Below are 23137 nucleotides of genomic sequence, written 5' to 3'. Positions count from 1 at the left end.
TTTCATTCCAAATACAAGTACAAATATGCATGTCTGGCCAAACAAATTGGACTAAGATCAGTAGGGATAAAGAAAAAAAAGACATGGACAAGCAGTTTTAACCTTTGGTCTTTAAATAGGAGCCCCCAATGTGATTTGAGCAAACAGGGCCCTAAATGTTTATTCAACAAACATTCCTGCCATAAAAATCTCAGGACAGGGCAGGTTAATTTATAATCCATAGCCCTGAATTACATCAGTTATTTTAACTTCAAATCATTCCAACAGTGGGATGTGGTTGGGAAATCAATTTCCAAAATCCGCTTGGCCAATTTGTTTAAATGCTGGAGATGTTTCCTCAGCAGAGAATCATGACTGTGGAAGGGGAAAACTAGTAACAGAGAGAGATCTGGGACCATCTTTAGTTTCATCATCCAGCTTTTTTATCTTTGAAAACACCAGGTCAGAGTCAAGGCGGTTCTGTGCTCGAATTCACTTTTAAAGCCCTGCTGATAGATGAGGACAATGCTAGAGATCAAGTGATAGCTATTATGACCTGTGCATACAACACTGCCCATTAACCTTTGGTAATCCTCCAGCTTTCCCCTTTCCAGAGGTATCTGTTTGTCTGCTTTCTCTTTTAGGAGAGGGTGTGTTTCAAGTGCTCCTGATCTTTGTTACCTTGGGAAATTATACATGGGAATCTATTGCAATCAGCAGTGTCAAAGTGTAAAACTAGAGCTATAGGGGCAAGATTTTTGAAGGCATCTAAACCAGTTAGGCATCCTCTTCCTATCTTAATTAAAAGAGAAACAGGGTGCCCAAATTCCCGTAGGCTTCTGTCAAAATCTCAGCCAGAGTTTTCTTGTTGGATGAATACCAGAATCCTGCCTGATACGGTGCCTTCCTCCACCCAGACCTTTGCATTGACAGGAACAATGAATACAGAGGATATAGAAGAAACTTGACTTGCCCAAGATTGCACAGAAGGGCAGTTATACAGTTAGGAACAGCACCCCTTTCAACTCAGTACCTTAGCAAGTAAACCCAACTGCCTCTTGCATTAGAGTGGAAAAAATAAAAGGTAGGCCATTAATTAAAAGGTTAGATAGATTGTTTTATGTTTAAAACAAACTCCACTTGACATTTTAAGCATATTTTAACTTCTAATTTAGCATCAAGTCACATCACAGACAACAAACAAAGTTTGGATTAGTGGCCAGTCTGATAGAGTTTAAAATCTGACTTCTAGAGTGAGATGAAGGAGGGTTAAGTTCAACTGCACGGACCATCAGAAAAGAAACTGTTGGCAAAAAGTGGAAACTAATGCACGCTGTGCATACCTAATGCGATCCAGACTCTTGCAAAATTACGCACAAGGGGTAGAGACAGTATTAACACCATCCTGCACAGAGCGAAGATACTTAACCAAAGTATTAATATTGTTCACTTCATTCTATAGAAACAGCCCACCCAACACCAGGATACAAAAAGGCAACCTATTCATTGCAATGTCAGGGCAAGTTCGACAAACCTGCACGATTCCCCGCGTATCAGGCCCTTCTAGCCTCCAACAACTAGGAATCATCTTCTTGCCGAACTCCTCACCCATTCAGTGGCTGAATTTCTTCATAAGATAAAGCAGCAATCGTAGCAATACAAGGCCAAAGCAGCACATTACTCACCTTGTCCCTAGTAGAGAAAACCCCATAGGGAAGGTTCTGGAGAGGGAAATCTGAGTTCTGCTCTACCTGGATGAACGACATTTTGATCGTAAAACAGACCTCAGCAGAACACCCCCAGTCCTGGCTCTGCTACTATCCCACCTAAAAGTAGACTCTCTCCAGATATTGTATTCCACAATGTGGAGCTGGCAGATCCCACCCCCCTCCTCTAGGATCCAGCCAATCTGAGAGCCCTGCTGCTAGCCCGCCCCCCTGCGCTGTGTGGCTGCTGAAGCCGGGATGGTTAATTAATACCAGAGGTCTGAGTGACTCAGCAGCACCGGCTGCAATGCTTCTGGCCTGGGTATTTCAGAGCACATCCCGCTCCCATTTCTATGATCCTTGAACAGTGAGGAGGGCCCTTATCTGAGTAAGCAATACCTAGCAAAAGAAACCCAAGCAGATGAGACGTGCCAGAGTGCCTCAGAGACTAGAGATGTTTGGGCTTAATTACTGGTTCCCGTCATTGTAGGTTACTTAAATACCAAAGTAACTATGAAATAACTGGAAAGAAAAGGGGCAGTTCGTACAGCAGGATCTCAGATCCCTTGGGGACACTGGACTTCTCTATATTTTGCTTAGAATTGGTGTCTTTTAGCAATGTTTATACAAATTGCACCCGACTGACTTCAGCTCTGAAGCTCCAGCTGTAGAACAGGGGTGAACATCTCCCAAGAACGGGAAAGAGCACAGCAGGCGTGCTCTCACTCCACAGCCTTCTCACCCCACATGGACAAACTTATCCAAAAATAACCTTAAAAAAAGCTAGCAACTCAGCTCTGTATACAAGGCTGCAAATAACACTTCCTCCTCCCTTTAAAAATAATAGAGCTTTCTCTTCAGGAAAGATGTTTGAACTTGTGGCTACAAAGCCCAGGGAGATGGACTTCCTCACTTTCCAAGAACAGTTAATCATGAAATAGTTACTCATTTTGAAGTAGTCTTGTGCCACAGAGTAGCAAGCACTCCCACCAGATTCAGGGTTATTTTAGAACTGATACAACTTTACAGACTTCAGTGCAACTACACTGTTTTACAGCAGCTCAGGATTTGGCCACTATAACTTTTAAGGATGTCTTTGCATGAACAGAACAGCTTTTTATCTTAGTTATAGTTTAACTGGATTAATATTCTTCAGCCAGGCAAAGTGTACAGTAAGATTTAGTTAAAAGCAGTTATACAGCCAAGCTGATTTTAATCTATGCGCACACAAAATGCAATTAAACAATCAAGCTAGGAAGCCGGCTTCAGTGAAAATCACCTGGGCCCCCTCTACACATGTAGGCAAAGGTGCAATTTGCTCTAATGTGCAATCCACACAATTGTGCCTCCTGCCTTGCACCTTCTTACTGGTGTAGGGGAACCTGATACTGGACTCCCCCTGCATCAGTAAACAGGCTCCCGCAGCTATCTCAGTCCCCAGGGCCTGAGGGTTTCACATACCCCCAGACCCTGGGGATTATGGCTGCCTCAGTCCCCAGGGCCTGGAGCACCCCTGTGGCTGGGAGCCCTATCAGTTGATGGGGCTCCCAGACACAGGGGAGACCCTGCTACATGTGCAAATTAAAGGTTGATAGCAACTGGCTATATAGTACACATTTTTAGGTGAACTTCATAGCTGGTTGGAGCTTTTTATTTCCTGGTAAATACTCTGCACATGTAGCTGGTCTTAAGGTAACTGTACAATTAACCAGTTAATTGTGCAATACTTGTAATGTTTAGAGAGGGCCCTACTATCACTGATGTGTCAAGGCAAAGAGAACTAGAGTGACATCTGTCTACCTACATACAATCATCCAGATTCAGACTTCAGCGATGCCAAGATCCCAGATACCAAAGCAACCCAATGTAATGCACCCTTTTTGTTCCACTCAACGACTAGAAAGTTAGGAAAGGGCTGATCCAAAGTCTCTGTTCTGGTTTATGCAAGGCACAGGCTGCTCTTGGGACACACTCAACTTAAAGAAATCACCAAGTGTGGAAGAGAATGATGCTCTTCCCTTCAAATTGGGCTGCAGACTTCTATTTCATTGGTTCAAGACAGGTGTGAAATGGAAATTGGATACCCCCCAAATGATAGTCAATTATCCCATTGTGTTTAAGAATAAGAGGAATTTAAACTCCAATCCCTTTCTGTCCAGATAATGGCTCCCACTGTGTGAGGCCTGGTGGCAGGTGCGCAGAAGCAGGTAGGAAAGGAGCCTCTGAGTTCTGAAAGGCAGCTGCTTTTTGCCAAGTTTTCCTTATCCCCACTCATGGAGGTCAGTTATAGCCCTTGGAGAATGACAAGTGCTTCATTTTAAAGTCAAGCAGCTTCTCTCTTCATGGACCTGGTTGTGCTTTTTTCTCTCTAGTCTGAGCTCTTGCAGAACTGAGCAATAGCTCACTTCTACAGAGATAGATGAAGAGGACCAACAGAATAAAAAGGAAGAAGGCAAGGACTTCAGAAAGGAAGAGGAATCGAGTGAAAAGGCCGTGAGGGAGAAGTAATGGTAAGCAACATTTAGAAAAAAGTATAGCAGACAGAATGGACAAGAATGCTGATTTATTGTACAAAGACACTGCTGGGTACTAGCAGAGTCAGCATGAATGAGCACCTTTAATACAAAGACAGGGCCCTATTGAAACGTGTTTGGCAAATCTGTGCATTCCCTCCTGTGCTCCCTTGCTAAATACATAGTTCAAGAAGTTCCAGTTTTGCTAAATAAAGCTTCCACGAAATGTTCTTCTAAGTACAAAGTGGTCAAAATTGTAGGTTGCCTGCTATCTGATGTCAAAAGATCCTTTTTGCAAGCATAGTGTTAATACACTAGATAGTGTGCTTATCTACTAATTGCCAGCCACCACTTGCAGACTGTTCAGAATTTTAAAGGATGTTTTCAGCTTTGATGAAAAATTTAATGAAGCAGCTGCTTGTAACATCTTATTTGGTCTGAATATTTGGAAGTTGCCAAGTAAAATTCTAGCTGATGATCAGTTCCACATGGGGAGAAATCAGTTGTTTCTTGTAAATTTTGTAATGAATTCAATGCTGGTTGAACTTACATGAGCAGTTACAGCATGTCACTGAAAGAGATCTGAACCTTTAACCTGACATTGGTGATTAAATGGTTTTGAACATCTCTAGGCAGTTATGTTTGGGGTTTGAAAAGGATTTGAAGAACTGCTGAATGACTGATCATAAGAAGTTGATTGATTCATGAGCCACCACTTCCATTAAGTGGAGGCCAATCTTGAAAGTCTATGGGGTTACAAGTCAAAGTGTGGACCAGATCCCAACTGAGAAGTGGTCTCAAGGAGCATATTTTGCCATTTGCAACTACAAAGACCAAATATCATTTCTAGTCACTTAACAGCCCTACAGCAAGTGCTTACATGAAAAAGTGACATTACTTATACAGACATACTTCAACTACTTCAAATGCAACCTAGTAGATGGAAATGAGGATGTTTGTTCTGCAAGTGTTTAACTCCCCAATCCACCAGTGACCTCACTGACTGCATCACATGAACCCATGATCTAGTCTAGGGGTGCTCAACTTCTGGCCCACAGGGCTCCCCATGGGTTGGGAAATTTGTCAGCAGAGGGAGTTTCAGCAGTTAATAATGGCCACCCTCCTCCCCTGCCAGATTCCCAAATCCCAAGCCCTGTGCAGCTGAATCAGGGCTGGGTCATGCCCCTGTCTCTCTGTGGATCTGGGTTGGGGCTGGGTCAAGCTCCCTTCCCCCTGTGGGGCTGGACTGCCCACTGCTGCCCCCTCACCCCCATAGCTAGATGGGGTCCCACTGCCCCAGGTGTTGAACTGGCAGATCTGGCCCACTGATTGACTGGGCACAGCCCATCCACCATGCTGGACAAAGAGGTTGAGCACAACTGATTTTGTCAGGTTCAAGAAAGCAGATGAAAACCAGTTTTACCCCAGAACTCACCTGTGTCATTGTGATATTTACTCATTTGCCCATTTTAAAAATCTATTTTGCTCCCTTGTTGCTGCATAAAGTACACATTGGAAGAGGGGAAGGGGAAAATCACCCCAAACACAAAGTGCTGTTAAATTCATGAAGTACAAATGATCTGCTCCCTTGCAATCTTTCAGTATTTAAAGTGTTGTTTGTAATAGTTGGCAGGTTCAGACAAAACGAAATTCAGCTGCTGTTGGGATTTACCTAGTTTAATGAGGTCATAGTGCACTGCAGGCAGAGGAACAAGAGATGAAAGGTCTCAATCAAAATAGCTGAAAAAAATCCATGCAAGACTGACAATCAGAAGCACAAAAATACTCCAATTTTTTAAAATTTTATTTAATCAAAGTTAAGACGTGGATAAACATAAATACAGCACAGTTACTTCAGATCATTCTTCATATTGGTGTACATACAGACTGATGAATGTAATCCCAATGAAACCTGCAGTCAATGAAGTGCATACAGCCTCCCCCCACACACACAAAAACCAAAACCATTTTTTAAAAAAACCACGCAAACTTAATCTCAGCACACACTCATTACAAATGATTCATACATAAATAGGTAGTGGGTGCAAACAAGCTAATATGCCAACATGTATATCCTTTCTTGTTAATGGGGAGGGGGAAAAAAAAACAACAACAACAACAAAAAAAAAACCAACCAGAAGCAGCCATAATGATTAAAATACATTCAGTTACTGATAACTAGTTGTGCCATACAAGGCATTATCAAAAAAAAAATTGTGCTGCAGAGAAAAGCTATATACAACAAGAAATAAACTGCAAAGTTAACGCATGCATGCTTTACGCTGGGAAAGCACAGCCCTCCAATATTTTTCTCCATGTTTGTTATAAAAGCCCTCTGCACTCAACTAAAATTAAAATGATCTTAAAGGATAATACTTGTAAAGTTAAGTTTTCAGCCACAGAAAACTGCAATGAAAATAAAATGTTGAGTCATTTCAAAACAAACAAAAGAAAATAAATGAAAAAAATCTATTCATCTGATGACATGCATGATTAAAAGGTCTAGGCAAGGTACACTGCTCTACATTCCTGATGACTAAGGAAAAAAGCTCAAGTCGATTTAATCTGCAGATGGTCAGAGGATTTTGTATTCTAGCAGAAGCAGCAGTTCAAATCTTCTGGATCTTTTCCCCAACAACTACAGGATTTTCTTTTCTGATTTTCTCAGCAGCATCAGCTTTGTAATTATAAGAGCAACTGTGTACATCTGAATAACGGTGCATAGCACAGAAAACATTTCCACACCGACATTCAAACCCTGTAAAACAATAAATAAATAAATAAATAAATAAATAAAGTTGACTTCGACATTAGGGCAGCTTTTATGTTAGCTTTAAAAAAATATACTGAATATATTTGCTCCCTATCAAATTGGAATCACCAGTGTCAACTGGTGAAAGGCAGTCTCTGCTGTAAAAATCACCATCATCCAACTCCATGTAATAGGTCTTCATTTCACTAATTTTATTATAAAGAAAAAAAACTGATGCCATCTCTTCAAACATACAGTAGTACAAGAAAACCACACTCCCCCTAAAGGTCTGCTGCAGACTTATTTTTCAGCCTTCACCCAGAGAAACTCAAAGTGATCTTCAAACTCTTTAACTGAATCATACCACTTCATTATGAAGGCTGATTAACGAGTAGACTGTTAAATTTACTTTAACTCCCCAGGCTATTATACATTAACTTCTAAACAGCAGCACAGATATGAAGCTCCCTTTACTTAATAAAAGAAACAAGTAGGAAAGAAGCCCCACAAGGATATATGAAAACTTCTCTTTCATAAGAACTACTTATGGAGGATCTTAGGGCCAAATTTTACTTCAACTTCAAAGTCAAATGAAGGCCAATCCACATGTACATGAAAGAGCAACATTTATATTTGTCCCAATTATATTTATTAAATAATCTCTCTTCAAGTATTCCTTACCAGTAAGTCCAACCTTCTTCCGGCACATGAAACAACGATTCTTCTTCTGTTTTGGTTTGTCGAGAGACTTGTCTTGTTCCTCAGTTGTGGGCTCTGCACTCTCCGACACAGAAGCTAATATAAAAAACAAACAAAAGATACTAAAAAGATGAGTGGAAAAAAACTGAAAGAGCTTTTTAATAAATAAATAAATAAATAAATAAATAAATAAATAAACCAACCACAAGAGAAATTGCAGCTTATTATTATTTTTGTTAAAAAAAATTCAGACTCTAGGGCACGTAAGTTGGTAGCTAATTTATATTTCCATAATTTAAAATCTTGTGATTTACTGAAGCCTGTTTTAACTACATGGAATGACGCACTGGGGCTCCTTATTTCTGCATTTGATTATTGAATTGCCCTCACCCAGATAAAACTCACTAAATGGTTTATATACAATACCTGCTAGAAAACTGTTTGTAAAGAATACCGAGAGAGGGGAACCTTTCGATATATACCTGCTTTTTCCTTCTTCCAAAACTGAAGAATTAATTTTCAAAAGATCTGATGCTGCCAAGAGATTGTACATACAAGGTTTAGTATTTCCAGCAAACTGACAAGCAGTCCTGGAAGCTCAGGTCACTGATGGTTTACCACACTCATTTCTGTAAAAACACTTTTCTCCCTCATACAATGCTGTCTCAATGCTATTCTTGCAGATAACAATACTGAGATCAAGCAACGTATACTACTGAGATAGTGCAGCTTTTTTCCCCAGGTGTTGGAGGCTGGACTGGATACAGCATTTGCTAGGGAAGAAATGAAAAGGGGCTGGAGCCACAGGGATCCATGCCAAGTGAAAAGGGAGGTGTGTAATATTTCCAGGCTGCTCTATCTCCTCTCATATCTAAAAGCAAGATACTTGTCCTATACTTGAATTCTCCCACACAAGCCATATAACTGAGCTATTTGTCTGACCCAGGAAAAACATGAGTGGCATTTTCTTTAATAGCTCTTTGTGTTAAGAGTACCAGACAAACAGAAAGCAAGGGAACTAGGCCTCATTTCAACCCCACTTGCAAACTAGCCAAAATTCTGCCTATCAGCTACTGCTGGGTTAACAGCAAGACAAGCTTTCACTACTTCAGGTGTACAAGAAACTGCGAAAAAAAAGAAAGCGTTTGCGAGGAAAAAGGGTAAAGAATGAAGGAAGGCTGTAACTGAGAGCCTGGCAGCGCACACCAACCTATCAGTGGTCTAAAGGAGGGACTATGGCAGCAATCCCAGAAGTTTGCCAGGAAAAAAAATAACCAAGTGAAGACAAATACACACACGCAGCTGCACTTTTGCTACACAGAATGGCAGAAGTGCAGCGAGGGCACAGTTTAACAGTTTTGTGCAGGTAGACTAACCTAGCAGCTACTCTTAAGGTTCATCCATTACTTGCTAGTCCAGGGGCAGGCAAAATATGGCCTGTGGGCCAGATCCAGCCTCCCAGGCAACTTCACCTAGCCTGTGGGTGCCTGCCAACTAATTGTACCCTGCCCAGTCTGCACACCTCACTCCCACCCATCCCCTGGTGGCACACAAGTGCCGGAAGCTGCATGTGTGCCACGGGGAGTGCCACGCAAGAGGCATGCCGGCCTGGCTTTGCTCCTTGCCATCATGTGTAGCTCTGGCCAGGCGGCAGCACCTGTGCAAGCCATGGGCATCCTGAGCGCCTACCGCCTACTTCTGATGCACCACTGGCGGGGGCTGGGAGCCATGGGGGGGGAAGAGTGCGTGGGGGAGTCCCCACACCCCACAAATCCCACAACCTGTCCCCACAAACCTCCTACATATACATCCCTCCCAACATAACCAATTCCCCCCACACCCCACCATAGACACACACCCACACTCCACACACCCCCAAAATATGAGTATAAGATTTTATTTTTGAATTATTAATACAAGCATCTCTATATACAGCAAGCAAACCCAAATCATGACAAAAATATTTTTGTAATAATATTTAAATATGTAATAGTAGATGTTTGGCTTTTAGTATAGGATTTGGTGCTTTTCTGGTTCCAAGACAACCCTCCCCTTCCAAAAGGAGTACTTCTGGGGTCAAACCTCAGGTGCGGGACTTCCAGTGTCAAGATGGCACCCATCAAGGGATGGGGCTACCTTTGCAGCCCTTCACAGCTCACCAAAACTCATTAAGTGGCCCTCCAGCTGAAATAATTTCCCACTCCTGTGCTAGTCCATACTTTGTCAGTGTTACTGCTGTCGGTACATTTTAATGGGGTCAGGAGGAAGAGGAGAAGCACTTTAGAATATGCATACTGTTTGTCAGTAGACACAGTAAGAAAGTCTTCAAGTGCCTGTTGGGCTTTGCAGACCAGCAGGCAGATGCATGATGGGAAAAGCAAAATCTTCTGGGATTAGTAGGATGACATTCAAAAGAAACAAACCCCAAAGATCTGGTCAAAAAAGCTTGAAGAGCAACTGCACATACAATTCCTACATAAAGTGCAGAAGGAAGGGCCCTCATTATAACGCGTTAATAAAGCTACTGCTCTACCCAAAAACTAATGGGCACCTAACATCTAATAAAACAAAAACAATATGAGAGAGAAAGAGAATAAATGCAGAGATGTATCAGTTTAATTGAAAGCCTAACACAGCAAGGATAAATACAGACTATTTAATGTGGACATACTTCATTAAAATATGAGTATTTTCCCACTACATTAAAGAACTGACAGTTTCTCTTGCTCTAAAATTTATGAAAGCCAATAATGATGCAAAGACAAGTCTCAATACTTTTAAAAGTTTTTTTTTTTTTTTTTTAATTATAAGACAAAGATCTTCAAAGTTTTGCAAGAAAAATAGTAATATGATACACAAGGGTTAATTTAGAGCTGGTAATTCCAGACCCAATTAATGTGTTAGAAAGTGCAACATACACACGTGAGCGAGTGTCAACACACACACACAAACCAAAGCAGCCCAGAGTTCAAAACATTCTTTATAGAGGTAATGCTTCACCAGTTTGTCTGCAGAACCACTTGCAAAGTACCACCTATCTTAATAAGTTTTAGAGCAAGAAGTCCTTCAGAGGTCAGTGGTAGGTTCTAGACTAGGACACAAAATATATACCCTGACCTTTCAATTGATCATTTTATGATACTAGGTGGTTGACACACCCACTCAGTTAGAATTAAGTCGCATTGAATAGCACTGCATTTCCTAGTGTGAAAAAAATCTAATTGTTATAAAATAAATTTTACTGAGTGCCTAAAACTATTATGCAAATTTAGGGAAAAGTACTGTACTTTGCATATAGAGACTGATTAACACATTCATCTTTACATGGATTTGTATGCATAAAGCACAAATTTAAAAAAAAAAGGTTAAATAGATCAAGGACTGCTATGTATTATGGAAGCAGGCAGGAGAGTCTCAGTAAATTTTCATCTGCTGACATTTCAGATCCTTAAGCAATTTATCTTTGGCTTCATTTATGCAAACAACTGCTTCAAAATAGTCTAAGCCAGTCACAAGTATACAAGCTCTAAAACTTGGGCTCTGTTTTGGACAGTAAAGTCAGACAGTGTTCAGTGCTGTACCTATGCATTAGTGACTAAGAATGCAAGAGCTGCTTAAAATGCAATGCCATGTAGCTGAAAGTTCTTGGGAGGCATGTCTCAAGTGCCATCACCAAGTAACCCGTTCTGTTTGAATTTCAGCGTTTAGGGCCAAACAAGTTCACTTGTGTAGCAACATTAAAAGTGTTTACTGGATTACTACTATAGTTTACTTGTGTTCTTTTCAGATACTGACTGTAGCACCTGAAAAATCATATGAAAACTGTATTTAACAGGACACACACACGATACTAGCAACATCAAGACAAGTTTGCCAAGTAATTCAAAGTCAGCACAAGAAAGAAGAGCTCATTCCTTTGGAGAACATTATTTGGTCTGTCTGGTCACTGTTAGAAAATAAGCTCTTAAAGAGGTGAAAACTAGGCACTGGATCTTCTCCCACAACCAAAAAAAAAATGCTGCATTGCTTGTTGAATTAATTACAAAGGACCATGGCTGCCCATGTTACAGTGATAAGGATACCATCACCTGCACTGATGTGCAAAACATTTTTTATGGGGTGCTAAGAACCTCATCAATTCTCGCTACACTCAGCAATGATTGCTTTACACATTACAAGGTCCAGAAGGATTTCGGGGGGGAGATTTTTGCCTTCATTTCACATGCATTTAACAGAACTGGGAAACCACAAGCAAGATCCTGGAGAGCATAGGAAATGGGTCCTCAGACAACGGAACAGGGAGCATAACAACCATTCTGGGGGCAGATCAAGCCTTTCTAGGTCCACCCTTGAAGTGGGGCGGAAAGCACAAGCCTCTCTGAAACGTGCTGCACCTACCTAGCACTTTTTAGTAGGATGTTATAAATTACAATACTGCTAAAACTTAAACCCCAGATTAAAAAGGAGGAATATAGGCAAAGATACTGATTTTCTACCCACCAGTACTTTTTTTTTTTTTTTTTACACCATTACAAATGAATAGATTAAACCAGGGGTCTCAAACTCACCTTGCAACCCAGGCTGGATCCAAACTGCAGGGCTCCTCACAGGTTGGATCCAGCCCACAGTACATGGCAGTAGTAGAGCTCCAGCATGGGGCACTAGCAGGCGCTGACAGCCAAGGAGCTGGGGCCATGGCAGTGGCAATGGGCAAAGCTACTGGATTGTGACTGGGGCTGTGGCAGCCCTTGCTCACCCTCTTGCCACAAATCCTCTTGTCCATAAGGACCCAAGAGCCTGGGATTCTACAGCAAGCTATTTCCCCCCAAATTCTGGTGGCCCACTGGGTCCAGTGGGCTGGATAGAGCAGCTCCAAGTGCCAGATCCCACCCACAGGCCATATATTTAACACCCCTGGATTATACTGTTTAATTTAGCTTCTACCATTTAAATTATTTTCTTTTAAACTACCCACCTTAGTGAAACTAGACTGGTCACCAAAATTAGCCTCCAGTGGATAAATCCAAGATATTTCTGTTGCTATGTTAAAAAGTTTTGCCTGCCCACCTGAACTACTCAACGCCCCTTTAAGGGTTGTATATTTATACTTTTATTGATAAAACAAGTCAAAATGCCATATTTGATGTAAGTGGCTGGTGTCGTGCCTCCTAGAGTCGAGCTGTTTCCCCAGTAGCACTGTAGTATTCTGTCCTTCCAAAAATTTCCTGCCACGTCTTGGTGTTAATGAGAGAGAGGTACCAAACACTTTTGGGAGACAAAAGGATCAATTAAAGGCTCAGGAGGTCTGCTTATCTTCACAGGGTTCCACCATCCCCATACCCTGTCCATACTACACCAGATGTTCTGGGCTTGTTGTTGCTTGCCTGCTGGACTAAGGGTCTGGTCCTAGTCTTATGGACTCCTTTGTTAAGGGGTCCTCCTCTAGGTTGGCTGCTTGCCCCGTTCTTCCCTGCACGGGTCCCAAGATAGCCGCTTCAATTTCAACCCCGCCCTTACCTTCAGGGTCAGGATGGACTTAGCCCTCCTTGGGGCGTAATGTCATCTGTGTCTCTTTCCTCTTCTAGGATCCAGGTTATCTCCAACTCTAGCGACTGGACTCACTGACAAAATGGTCTCCTCCATCTCTTTGCAGGCTCTTCCCAGGTAAGTCTGGGAACTTTCCTCTAAGCCCCATGGTTGGTTCCTTCCCCCATTGTCTCTGGACGTCCTCTCTATCATCATCTTGCACTCCCTCTCCTTGAACTGACATAGGACGCTCCCTCAGTGTCCCTTTAAATTCCCTCTCTTCCCCGCTGTATCCCCTGTGGCAGCATGTGATTCACTGCCTTCTTGACTTAGCCATTCTTCTTTTTTGCTGCGGCTTTTCCTTTCTTCTTCTGCCACACCGCTCCCCCTGTCCCAGGCTCTAACTCCAACAGTTGGGCTTGCCACGGCAGCCTTTGAACTGCTGAGGCCCCAGCTGTTTTCCTTAATCAAGGCACAGCATCTTTCCCACTTCAGTTTCTTTGGTGTCCCCAGGTAAGTTAAGTTTCTTCTCCTAGTCATCTTCTTTGTCTCTGCATTCCTGTGACAGGGTGTTTCAACCACCCTGTCACATCTGACAACACTAGGCAATTCTACATTTTCTCCAAGTTTTGGACAACATGAGACTTCCACATAGGATGAAAGAGGAAAGACAGTTGCTTTGGTAAGGATCAGCTAGAATATGCACAGGCAGCTTTGAAAGAAGAGATCTTCTTTGAGGCCATCATAGGTATTTGCTGGGCTGAAGAGAGGTGTTTTTTTGATGGATCCAGCTCTTTAAGAATGGGGACTGATGATGTGTCTGATCCATTAGGGTAAAGGAACACAAATATCTTGGTGACTGAGGACACTGTCAGTTATGGAAGGGCACAACATTGACAACAAATGCTACAATGGGCAGCACATGGTGGTGTGCATGCTAAGATAGCATGGTGATGGGAGCTATTAACTAATGGACAAATTATAGGTGACAATCTCATTAACTTTTCAGTCAAATAGGAACATAACTATTGCTTAATAAAATAAGTGAAGTTATGTTGACCAAAACCATTAAGAGACTGTAATTTAATTTCTTTATTGGAACATGCTACAGGGGTGTAGGTTGTAGCCGTGTTGGTCTAAGCACATAGGTTCCTTGGGTGAATTTGCTATCTTTTATTAGACCAACCCAAATAGTTGGAGAATAGTTATTAAGCAAGCTTTCGAGTTCAAAAACCCTGCTGAAACTTCCTTAGCCTGACGAAGGGTTTTTGAACTCGAAAGCTTGCTTAATAACTATTCTCCAACTATTTGGGTTGGTCTAATAAAAGATAGCAAATTCACCCAAGGAACCTTGTCTGTTTATTGGAACATGGGATTTATTATTTTAGCAGAATAACAAAAAGTGATTTTTATCAAGTTTACCAAGAACTAACTCAAGAATTTGGATCATCATCTTTCCAGAGGGAGTATATGAGAAAAAGGTTGAAAAAGTATATTTTTGTTTTTCTAAGTGGAAGCTATCATCAACCTTAAATTTGGAACAGCAAGCGTCACTCCATGGTCAGTCCCTGACTTGGTCCCTGCCACTCCATCAGAGAATGACATTCAGCCATGGATATTCAGATCTTGAAGTGTCTCCTCTTTCCCCCCTATTCCATCCTTCCCATCTCCTTTGATGTACATGGGATCCTCAAGCTGCACTAAGGAACTACAATGGCTCTACATCCTCCCAACCCTCTGTATCATGGCCAAGAAAAAGGAGGGGAAGGCAGCAGCTGGAAGAGAGCTGGGAATCAATCTCAGGAAAGTGTTGCTTGTCTGATAGTTTCTGTTAAGATGGAATCCACCTCCATTTCCATGAGGAATATTCCTTACTTCAATAAGACAAAAGTACAATCCAACACACCTAGGATTCAGACTGTAACCACTTCAGACACATGGATGTTGGACATGTCCTTTAAAGGGACTGCAGGAAAAATTCAGGAGTAATCCCTATTAAGAGGTTCATTCACCTGCGGGGCATGCAAAACCCCCAACATCCTACATTTGTTCTTTTTCGTTTTCCACTACTCATAACCTTTTCCTTGAGGAAACCTGAAGGGATAAAGAGGACCTTCAGTGAGGCAGAAGAAATCAAATACATTTCAAAGGAAGCAAACACACAAAAACCTGTATCTGAGCAACAGCAGATCCTGGAGAAAAGGAAGGATGGTTTCAATCCACACAAAACTAAAACATCAGAAAGAGGTCCTCTTATTCCAGTGGCTAGTTTTATGACAGGGTCCAAACAGAGGCTTACATTGAAATTATTCTGGAATACATATTTTGTTAAGTCTCCAAATCTAGATAAGCTGTTTAGTTGTACAAAGTTTTGACTGCTATTTTGTTGCCAGCATTCTCAATGGGTGGTTGAAAAGCATAATTCATAAGGAGATGACAGGTTTCAGGTTGCAAGGAGCCAAAAAAAAAAAAAAAAAAAAAAAAAAAAAAAAAAATGAAATTATGAAAAAATAGGGACTCATTTAAAATCTGGGGATAGAAATATAAACCGTGATAGAATAAAACACACAAATGTTTGAACTGGGAAAGATGCAAAGAAGAAAACTGACATAAGGCTACAGAGCTTACAAACTGACAACATTTCAAGAGACAGCTGAAAAGCAAGTCCAAACTAAAAAGCAATTTGCTAACTTAAAAAAAAAAGAATTAGATATTCCCAACTAAAAACTACAGTCCATCACAAATTACTCATTTTTACAAATCTGTGTACACACATACCGAGTATTTTTATTATGTCTACCTTCATGCAACATAAAAAAAAATTATTTATTTATTTTACAGGCCACAGCGCAGTAAAATGGCAAGTAAATTTTGAAAGGACTAAGTGGTTAAACAAATCATGGCACATTTTTACTGAGTTTCTATAAACACGCACTAACCTAGTCCACCTACTCGGTAGCATTTATATAAAACTCACTCACCTATGAAACAGTTTTAAATCTGTATCATACATCTTTCCTCTCTCTCTCTGGAGCATGCATTCACTAAATCAGGATACCCTGCAATGTTTCTATGCCTACATCATAATCACACTGTTTCAGAGCCTCTGGCACTGTCATGTATATTTGAAGTATCTATCAACAACTCCACTCTGATAACTGCTTACTGAAATAGTCTCTAATGTGATAACAGTTCTGTGTGTTCAATGGGACTTTGGGTCCATTCTATTTATGTCTTTCGTAAGATGTGATGCTCATTAAAAACATTACTTGTTTGCATTTTTATTCAGTTGGAATTAGTTGCATTTCAGTAGTTATGCTGTTTGATCTTTGCATGTTTTTTTATCTTGCTTGTTGTTGAGCAACATCTAAGGACACCCTTAACTATTTGACTGCAGCAACAGGAGTTCAAGAATGGTCAGAGGAGCATGAAGCAGAGGGGAAAGGAAAAGGGTTTAAGAAATGTAATGTAACTGGCAAGCTTTAAATTATTTAAAATACTGTGTAGCCAAAACCCCATCATTCCATGTTGCACAAGTACAGAGGATGCTTCAACTTTCCTCTTGAAGCAACATCAAGACCATGTTTGGAGCTACCGGAATTGGAAAGACAGCATGGAATCACCAATCCATCCATCCCTCCATGGGGCAATCCAAAGGAATAGTGCACAGTTATATCAGGTTGCATATTGGATCAGCACCAATAAAAGGAAATTAACATGATCAGCAATCAGCTTTTTTGGCCAGCGTAGCTGATAATGTCACCACCACAAAGGAGAAAGTGCTAATGCACCTGATCAGACCTCTCCATCATGAAGAGAATCCTCTATCAGCTCAAGGCCAGGAGCCCACCTGAGCGTGAAGGACTGAAAACAGCAGATAACAGCACTTGGACTCACCCCAAAACCGAGAAAGGTCACACAATGACCAGAAGATGGCTTTAACAGATTAATGTTCTAATCCACACCTCTGTCCCCAAATCTGAATGGCTCTGACAGCGAGCATACAAAAACATGAGGATTTAAATATAATATGCTGAAGAAAACACTCCTTGTGATGCAGAAGATCTATTACACAGGATGCACTGTACATGCTAAAATTACTGATCTACACACAGCTACCCAGAAGCAGCAGAATATGGAGACTTGTTAGAAGCCACAATCCAGCAAATCTATTGGTGAACTCAGCTTAGGGATCTTAGTAGCAGATCTACAGGAGACATGGGTGAGAAAGTAGAGACGACTATGGACTATGTTAAGAAGCTACAGAAATGAGCTGGCAGCAGGCCTCCTCAGTATCTGACAGGAACCTAGAAATTAAAGTGCCATTTAGAAGTCCCTCACTCATTAAAAAAAACACCTATAGCCTGAGTTATAGACGCTGCAACTGTGCAAAAGAGGCCCTTAGTCTGACACGTGTAATTTCAAAATATTTACAAGAAAATGAGATACAAACAAAAGAAAGTACCCTGCATTTAGCAGGGACTGCAAGGGGATAAGCTGTTTGCACCACTGGTACTGTTGCAGCTAGTCAGTCAAATTACTAGTCTTGGTTTCTCTACCTGGAAAAGACAGATCAATACCTATAGCTAATCAAGTGTGGTGACAAAAAAAATCCAAAAAGTACGTTTTCATCCTTTAGAGACAAAGGGTGAGGAATAGTGGTTGAATATTGCTAGGGCTAACTGTTGTACCTGGGAGGGATCCAGTTTCAGCAGGACATAAGCATGCACTTGCATGTATTTTCCCAAACTAGAGTTTTCATAGGAAGAAAAAAGGTTTACCAGAAAAATGGCCTCTGCACCTTCAAATTTTTAAAGTTAAGAGCTGCAAGATTCTGAACACATACCTCCTTTATAGCAGTTATCCCTCAGGAAGCTAGAATAACCAGCTACCACATGACTAAATCTTCAAAAGAAAGTTTAAGTTAACAAAGTCAGTGCATTTTATCTTGTCACCTTAAGGAAAATGTTAATGCTATTTGAGAATACTAGCAATTAAATGCTGTTGTTCAGTTACTAGAGTTATTTTAAAAACCAGAAAAATCACCTTAGGTGTGAAAAAACGAAGCCATGCAGACAAGTCTGAATTGAATTCATCTGAGGGGTTTAGGCAGACAAGGTTCTTTGGGTAGATGTAATCTCTTTTATTGGACCAACTGAGTAGCTGGGAAAAAAAGTTCTTTGCAAACTTTTGGGCGCAGTCACCCTTCATCAGGCATAGGGAGTCTCTGCTGGTCTGAGACTCCAAGGAATAAGAGAAAGTGTGGAGGGATGTGAGTGGAAATGTAAATAGGTCAAGATAAGCCAAACAAAAGGAAACACAGGGAAGGGAGGGGGAAGACAGCAAAAGAAAGAAGAAGTCAGAGGGAGACAACAGAGATAAAATACAAGGTGGAAGAGAGGCAGTCTGTGAAGAAGGGAATAGCTGGAGATCAGGGAAGCAGGAAAGGGAGAAGCTAAAAGCATGACAGGATGTCAGTGAAAATATAAAAGGATAGAAGTAGGAAAACAAAAGGTAGAAGAGAAGGAAGAAAACGGGACAAAAAAGCCAAAGGGAAAATACTACAGAGATAATAATACAAGGTAAAAATAGAGGCTAGCAATACAAAGGAAATGGTAAGGAAACAGAAAAAAAACGGGGGGGGGGGGGGGGCAGAGAAGTGGAGGAGAGAAAAGCAATGTAAGAAGTCAGGTCAGGCAGGTACCATGTGAATCAGATGTCAGGCAGGTTGTAATGTGTCATAAATCCAATGTCTATATTGAGTCCATGATTTTTAGTATCCAGTAGGTTGATGAAGTGAAGTTCATAGGCTCGTCTATGAAAGGTGTGTTGTAAGTTCCCTTTGAGGATTAGAACTGAGAGATCAGAGAGGGAGTGACTGTCCTGTGAGGGGTTTATAAACTTGACAGGTTTAGCTTGGCTTAAATATACTACAAGTCTGCACAAACATAAATAAATCTCTATGCATCTATTTGCGGTTTTTTTGCTTGTTTTTAACTTTTGGGAAAATCCACTTAAAACATAAGAGCTCAGCCAAAACATTCATTGTTACAGGAACACTGTAGGCTTTGTTAAGACACTAAACAATTGCAAGTATTTCCACAAGATGCAGCTAATGCATATTTTAACTTTCATTAAATGACCGGTAGGGCACTAATATAACTCTGGAACAGTTATTTATGAGCCACGCATATTAGGAATAGTACAAAATTACATTTGTCTTGCCTTTATTATACTGTAAGGATATTTTCATTCTTTGGCTGATGTGGTGGCCTATGCTCCCAAGAACTAATGCTTCAGTCTGGTACCAGTTCCTCATACTGCTGACCATAAATTACAAGTTACTTACACAGCAATGGTAGGGGGGAAAAAAAAAGAGTTTAAATTAATGAAGCTTTACATCTGTACTATGCAAAGCAAGAATTACTTCTTCCAAGCAGGGATGTATTTGGTAGCTGTGTTGGTCTGAGACAAAAAGAAATGCAAAAAATCTAGAACTCTTGGTTCAGAGATGATACCTTTTATTAGACCAACTAAGTTATCATCTCTGAACCAAGAGTTCTAGATTTCTGTATTTCTTCCAAGAAGGAATTTTAGAAAGCTGCAGTGAGTTAAATGGATACATTGGAGGTTTGTTGCTTTTACATTTCTTACGTTTAACATTCTGCACTTAGTATGATGCTATAAAGATCAAGCATCATTTTGCATAATTTTAGCTTCTGCGAAGAGAAACATTCTTGCCAACAGTGAGAGGTTCTATTAGTGACTCCCATTCAAGTTTTCTTTTTATAATTACCTTCTTACATGTATATTGTTCAACACAATTGAAGATTACAAACACGTTTCAATGGAGTCTAGCTAGCAGACAAATTATTTCTTTGTTGAACTTCTACACTTTTAAAGCAAAGGTGGGACTGAGTAAATTGTACTTTATCCTACAGAAGCTAAGTAACTGAAAAGGAAATCCCTCCAAGAAGTGGATTCTCTATCCTTGGACATTTTAAAAGTGGCTGGACAGACACTTGTTGGCATGGTTTATTCAGAGGCTATCTTGACTTGAGCTGGGGTTTAAACTAAACTAATTGGCCTCTTGAGGTCCCTTTCAGCCCTACTCTGACAGTTTCAGTCTGCTTAAAAGTTAATGTACTGAGGTTTAATAATTATAGATGAATCATAGAAGTGTGAATCCAATACCATTCTCACTGTATCGATTCCAGGCTAATATACTTGACTGGACCTGTTCTGCAAATGTTTCATCATACTCCCCAACCCCCCACAAAGGTCTTTATAACAAAGTCAAACATACAGCTCACGGAACAGGACCACTGGACTACCAGAAGCTAGGGGGAGCAGCCCACTGAAGAATATGGTACTCTCAGACCCCAGCGGACATAGTGGTCAGGAGCACCATGAGGTACACGGCAGAAGCCAAAGCTACTGCCACATTCTCCAGGTTAACGTTGGAGTCAGACCTACTGCTACCTCCACATGCCACAGGTCAGAGCCACCGCTTCCTAGATCCAGCTTGCAAGGAACCCCTTGGTGTGGATCCGGACCAAGGCTCAAAGAGTTTGGCACCTCCGATATAGACAAAGTACAGACCACTATCCATTTATTTCTGTATCACTACGGTATCCCCTCTAGCACTCTCAGCGATTAGACGAGTCCTTATTCTTGCACAATTATGATTAGATAGATAGCCAAGATGCACCCTAAATATATTTCCAATCCCAGTAAACAGAACACTGTAGAATGTAAAAATTCAGCAAGTGCTGTAAAGTTAAAAAAAGAAACTGAAATTTACACCTCTTAAGCTCATCTGAAAGTTTCACCACAGTAGTATTTCTGCATTAAGACTACATATGTGCACCTTGCTGTATTCTCTTTCAGTTTTACAGAACATTGTCGTATTTCAGAATGAGTCATCTGTTAGGGCTATGTTAAAAATAGTAGAGTATGAAGAGAGAAAAAAAAAACCAACACAGAATAGGCATTATTTTGTGCATGTTCTAGTTACTCAAGCTCAGATACTAACCTTGCAAATCTTCTGTTTCAGGTACTGTTTTATCCACAACCGTACTTTCCACTTGGGAAGATGCTACAGATTCTGTTAAAAGTGACTGGTTTGACACGGGGCTAGGAAGAAAAAACAGTTTAGACTTCTTAAGGGACAGAGACACAGGTGCCACCACTGCCCCCCCTCCACCTTCCCCCAAAATAGACTGCCTGGCAATTAATATAACAGTAAGTTGGCACACAACCTTGTTTTTTTGGTTTAGGACATCAGCAGCACATTAAGGCAGTTGATCATTAGATTTAAGCTGCTGGGACAATTATTTTCAGCTTCCACTGTGGCATATTATATCAGTAAAGAAAGACTGATACAGAATAGAAATAGATAACAGAAACATTTTAGGGTTGTCCTTACTGTTTCTTTAAGGAATGATGCTGTGCATCACCATCCACCAAATGCAAGGGTTTTATAATACAAGATAAAGTGACTGCAGTTCCTTTTAAAGCTTCAGAATTACATACTAGTAGGAGATAAAAAGGTGGATTCTCTAGTTGTCCAGTCTGTAGCCAGAATCTAAGGGAATCTACACAGACACCTCAGGTTGTCTGTGTACAATGGGGAAGATTAGTCAGTTATGGAACGGTCTGTAGAAGTCTTCACACTTCATGGTTTAGCACAGGGATGGCCAACTTGTGGCATGCAAGCCACAAGTGGTACACGCAGCCTGCGTGTGGTATACAGGAGATCAGGGAAGGGGCAGAGAGCACAGCTGCAGGCCTGGCAGGGAGCAGAAATCAGAGCAGACAGGGGAAGGGGAATGGCACTCAGGGAGGGCTTGGAGCTTAATTTGTGGCACGCCTGCCAAAAAAGGCTGCCCCTCACTGGCTTAGCACATCAGTCTGGTTAAGAATTTGTCTAGAGAAAAAAGATGTAGCAGAACTCCCAGGTACTACTGAGAGCACAATTTTTCATCTTCAGTTCTATTTAGACTGCAATGCTCAAAGTTACTCATGTGAATGTGAATGAAAGCAATAGGCAAGGATTTTTTTTGGAAGGAGTGGTATCTTTTATAGACCAACTGCATGGTTGGGAGACATTTTAGATAAGTTTTCATGCACAAAGTAAACTATTCACTCTTCTCCACATTTGCTAACAAAGCAAGAGATCAGCAGAGAACGCCACAGGAAGCTAAAAAGGTTGATCTATGTAGTAGACAGGACACAGGGATTGGGGGTGGGGGAGAAGGTTCAGTGATGGAAAACAGCTTATAGCCAAAACCCAAGTATACACCTACAAATAGTCATGAGTTAAATGCTTTTTGTAAGTATTAATTAAAAAGCTGAGTACCAGCTGATTAACCAGAGTTTTCTGTGTATTTTTTTCTATGGAATAATTTGCACTGGTTTAGTTTGTTGTTGTACCAGTTCACCACCACTATCCCCTCACCAATTACTCCTTATTATCTACTCCCGAATATTAGTCACAACTAGGTAACCTACAATTATTTGCATTCTCCATGGAGCAGTGAATTAGCTGGCACTTATTTAGACAAAAATAAAAAGTCTAACCCCACCTATCCCAGTCTACATGGTCCAGTACTCGTTTTACAGACCATTTTGCACCTGCAGATCTTGGAATGCTTTGCAAGAGGACATTATGTATCCTTTACCAATTCTGAGAGAAATAAAGCATCTTGCTTAAGAAAAGAGCAGTCAATGGCAGAACTAGAATTAGAACACAGCTCTTGTGTATCCTGTTTACCGGACCACACTGTTTCCCTTAGGATGAAATCAAGGAAGCAATTTACCTAACACTGATGCAAAGTTAGTTGAGAACTGCAACTGGAACTCTACCTAGTTTGATATATTTATAATTAAGTCTGAGTTTTGAGAGGGAACTGCTTTCAATCTTAGAAATCAAACCACCAAATTGCATGGTGACAAGTGAT

At 40.9% G+C, this 23137-nt stretch overlaps 2 protein-coding genes across 3 annotated transcripts in view; both read right to left on the bottom strand.

Annotated features, from left to right (window-relative positions):
- Positions 1 to 1828, bottom strand: part of FAH (fumarylacetoacetate hydrolase) — a 36115-nt gene extending 34287 nt beyond the window's left edge. The window contains exon 1 of the mRNA XM_014605974.3: positions 1665 to 1828. Within this exon, the coding sequence (XP_014461460.1) occupies positions 1665 to 1745 (81 nt within the window). The 5' untranslated portion in view covers positions 1746 to 1828. The remainder of the gene's footprint in view (positions 1 to 1664) is intronic.
- A 4156-nt stretch (positions 1829 to 5984) lies between these two features.
- Positions 5985 to 23137, bottom strand: part of ZFAND6 (zinc finger AN1-type containing 6) — a 50800-nt gene continuing 33647 nt past the window's right edge. For both annotated transcript variants that reach the window (XM_059714603.1, XM_059714602.1), the window contains exons 4-6: positions 21211 to 21311; positions 7632 to 7745; positions 5985 to 6956 (exon numbers count right to left, since the gene is read on the bottom strand). In XM_059714603.1, the coding sequence (XP_059570586.1) occupies positions 6808 to 6956; positions 7632 to 7745; positions 21211 to 21311 (364 nt within the window). In that variant the 3' untranslated portion in view covers positions 5985 to 6807. The remainder of the gene's footprint in view (positions 6957 to 7631; positions 7746 to 21210; positions 21312 to 23137) is intronic.

This window comes from Alligator mississippiensis, chromosome 11, assembly GCF_030867095.1.
Source record: "Alligator mississippiensis isolate rAllMis1 chromosome 11, rAllMis1, whole genome shotgun sequence".
NCBI lineage: Eukaryota > Metazoa > Chordata > Crocodylia > Alligatoridae > Alligator > Alligator mississippiensis.
This window is presented reverse-complemented; position numbering and strand designations above follow the sequence as displayed.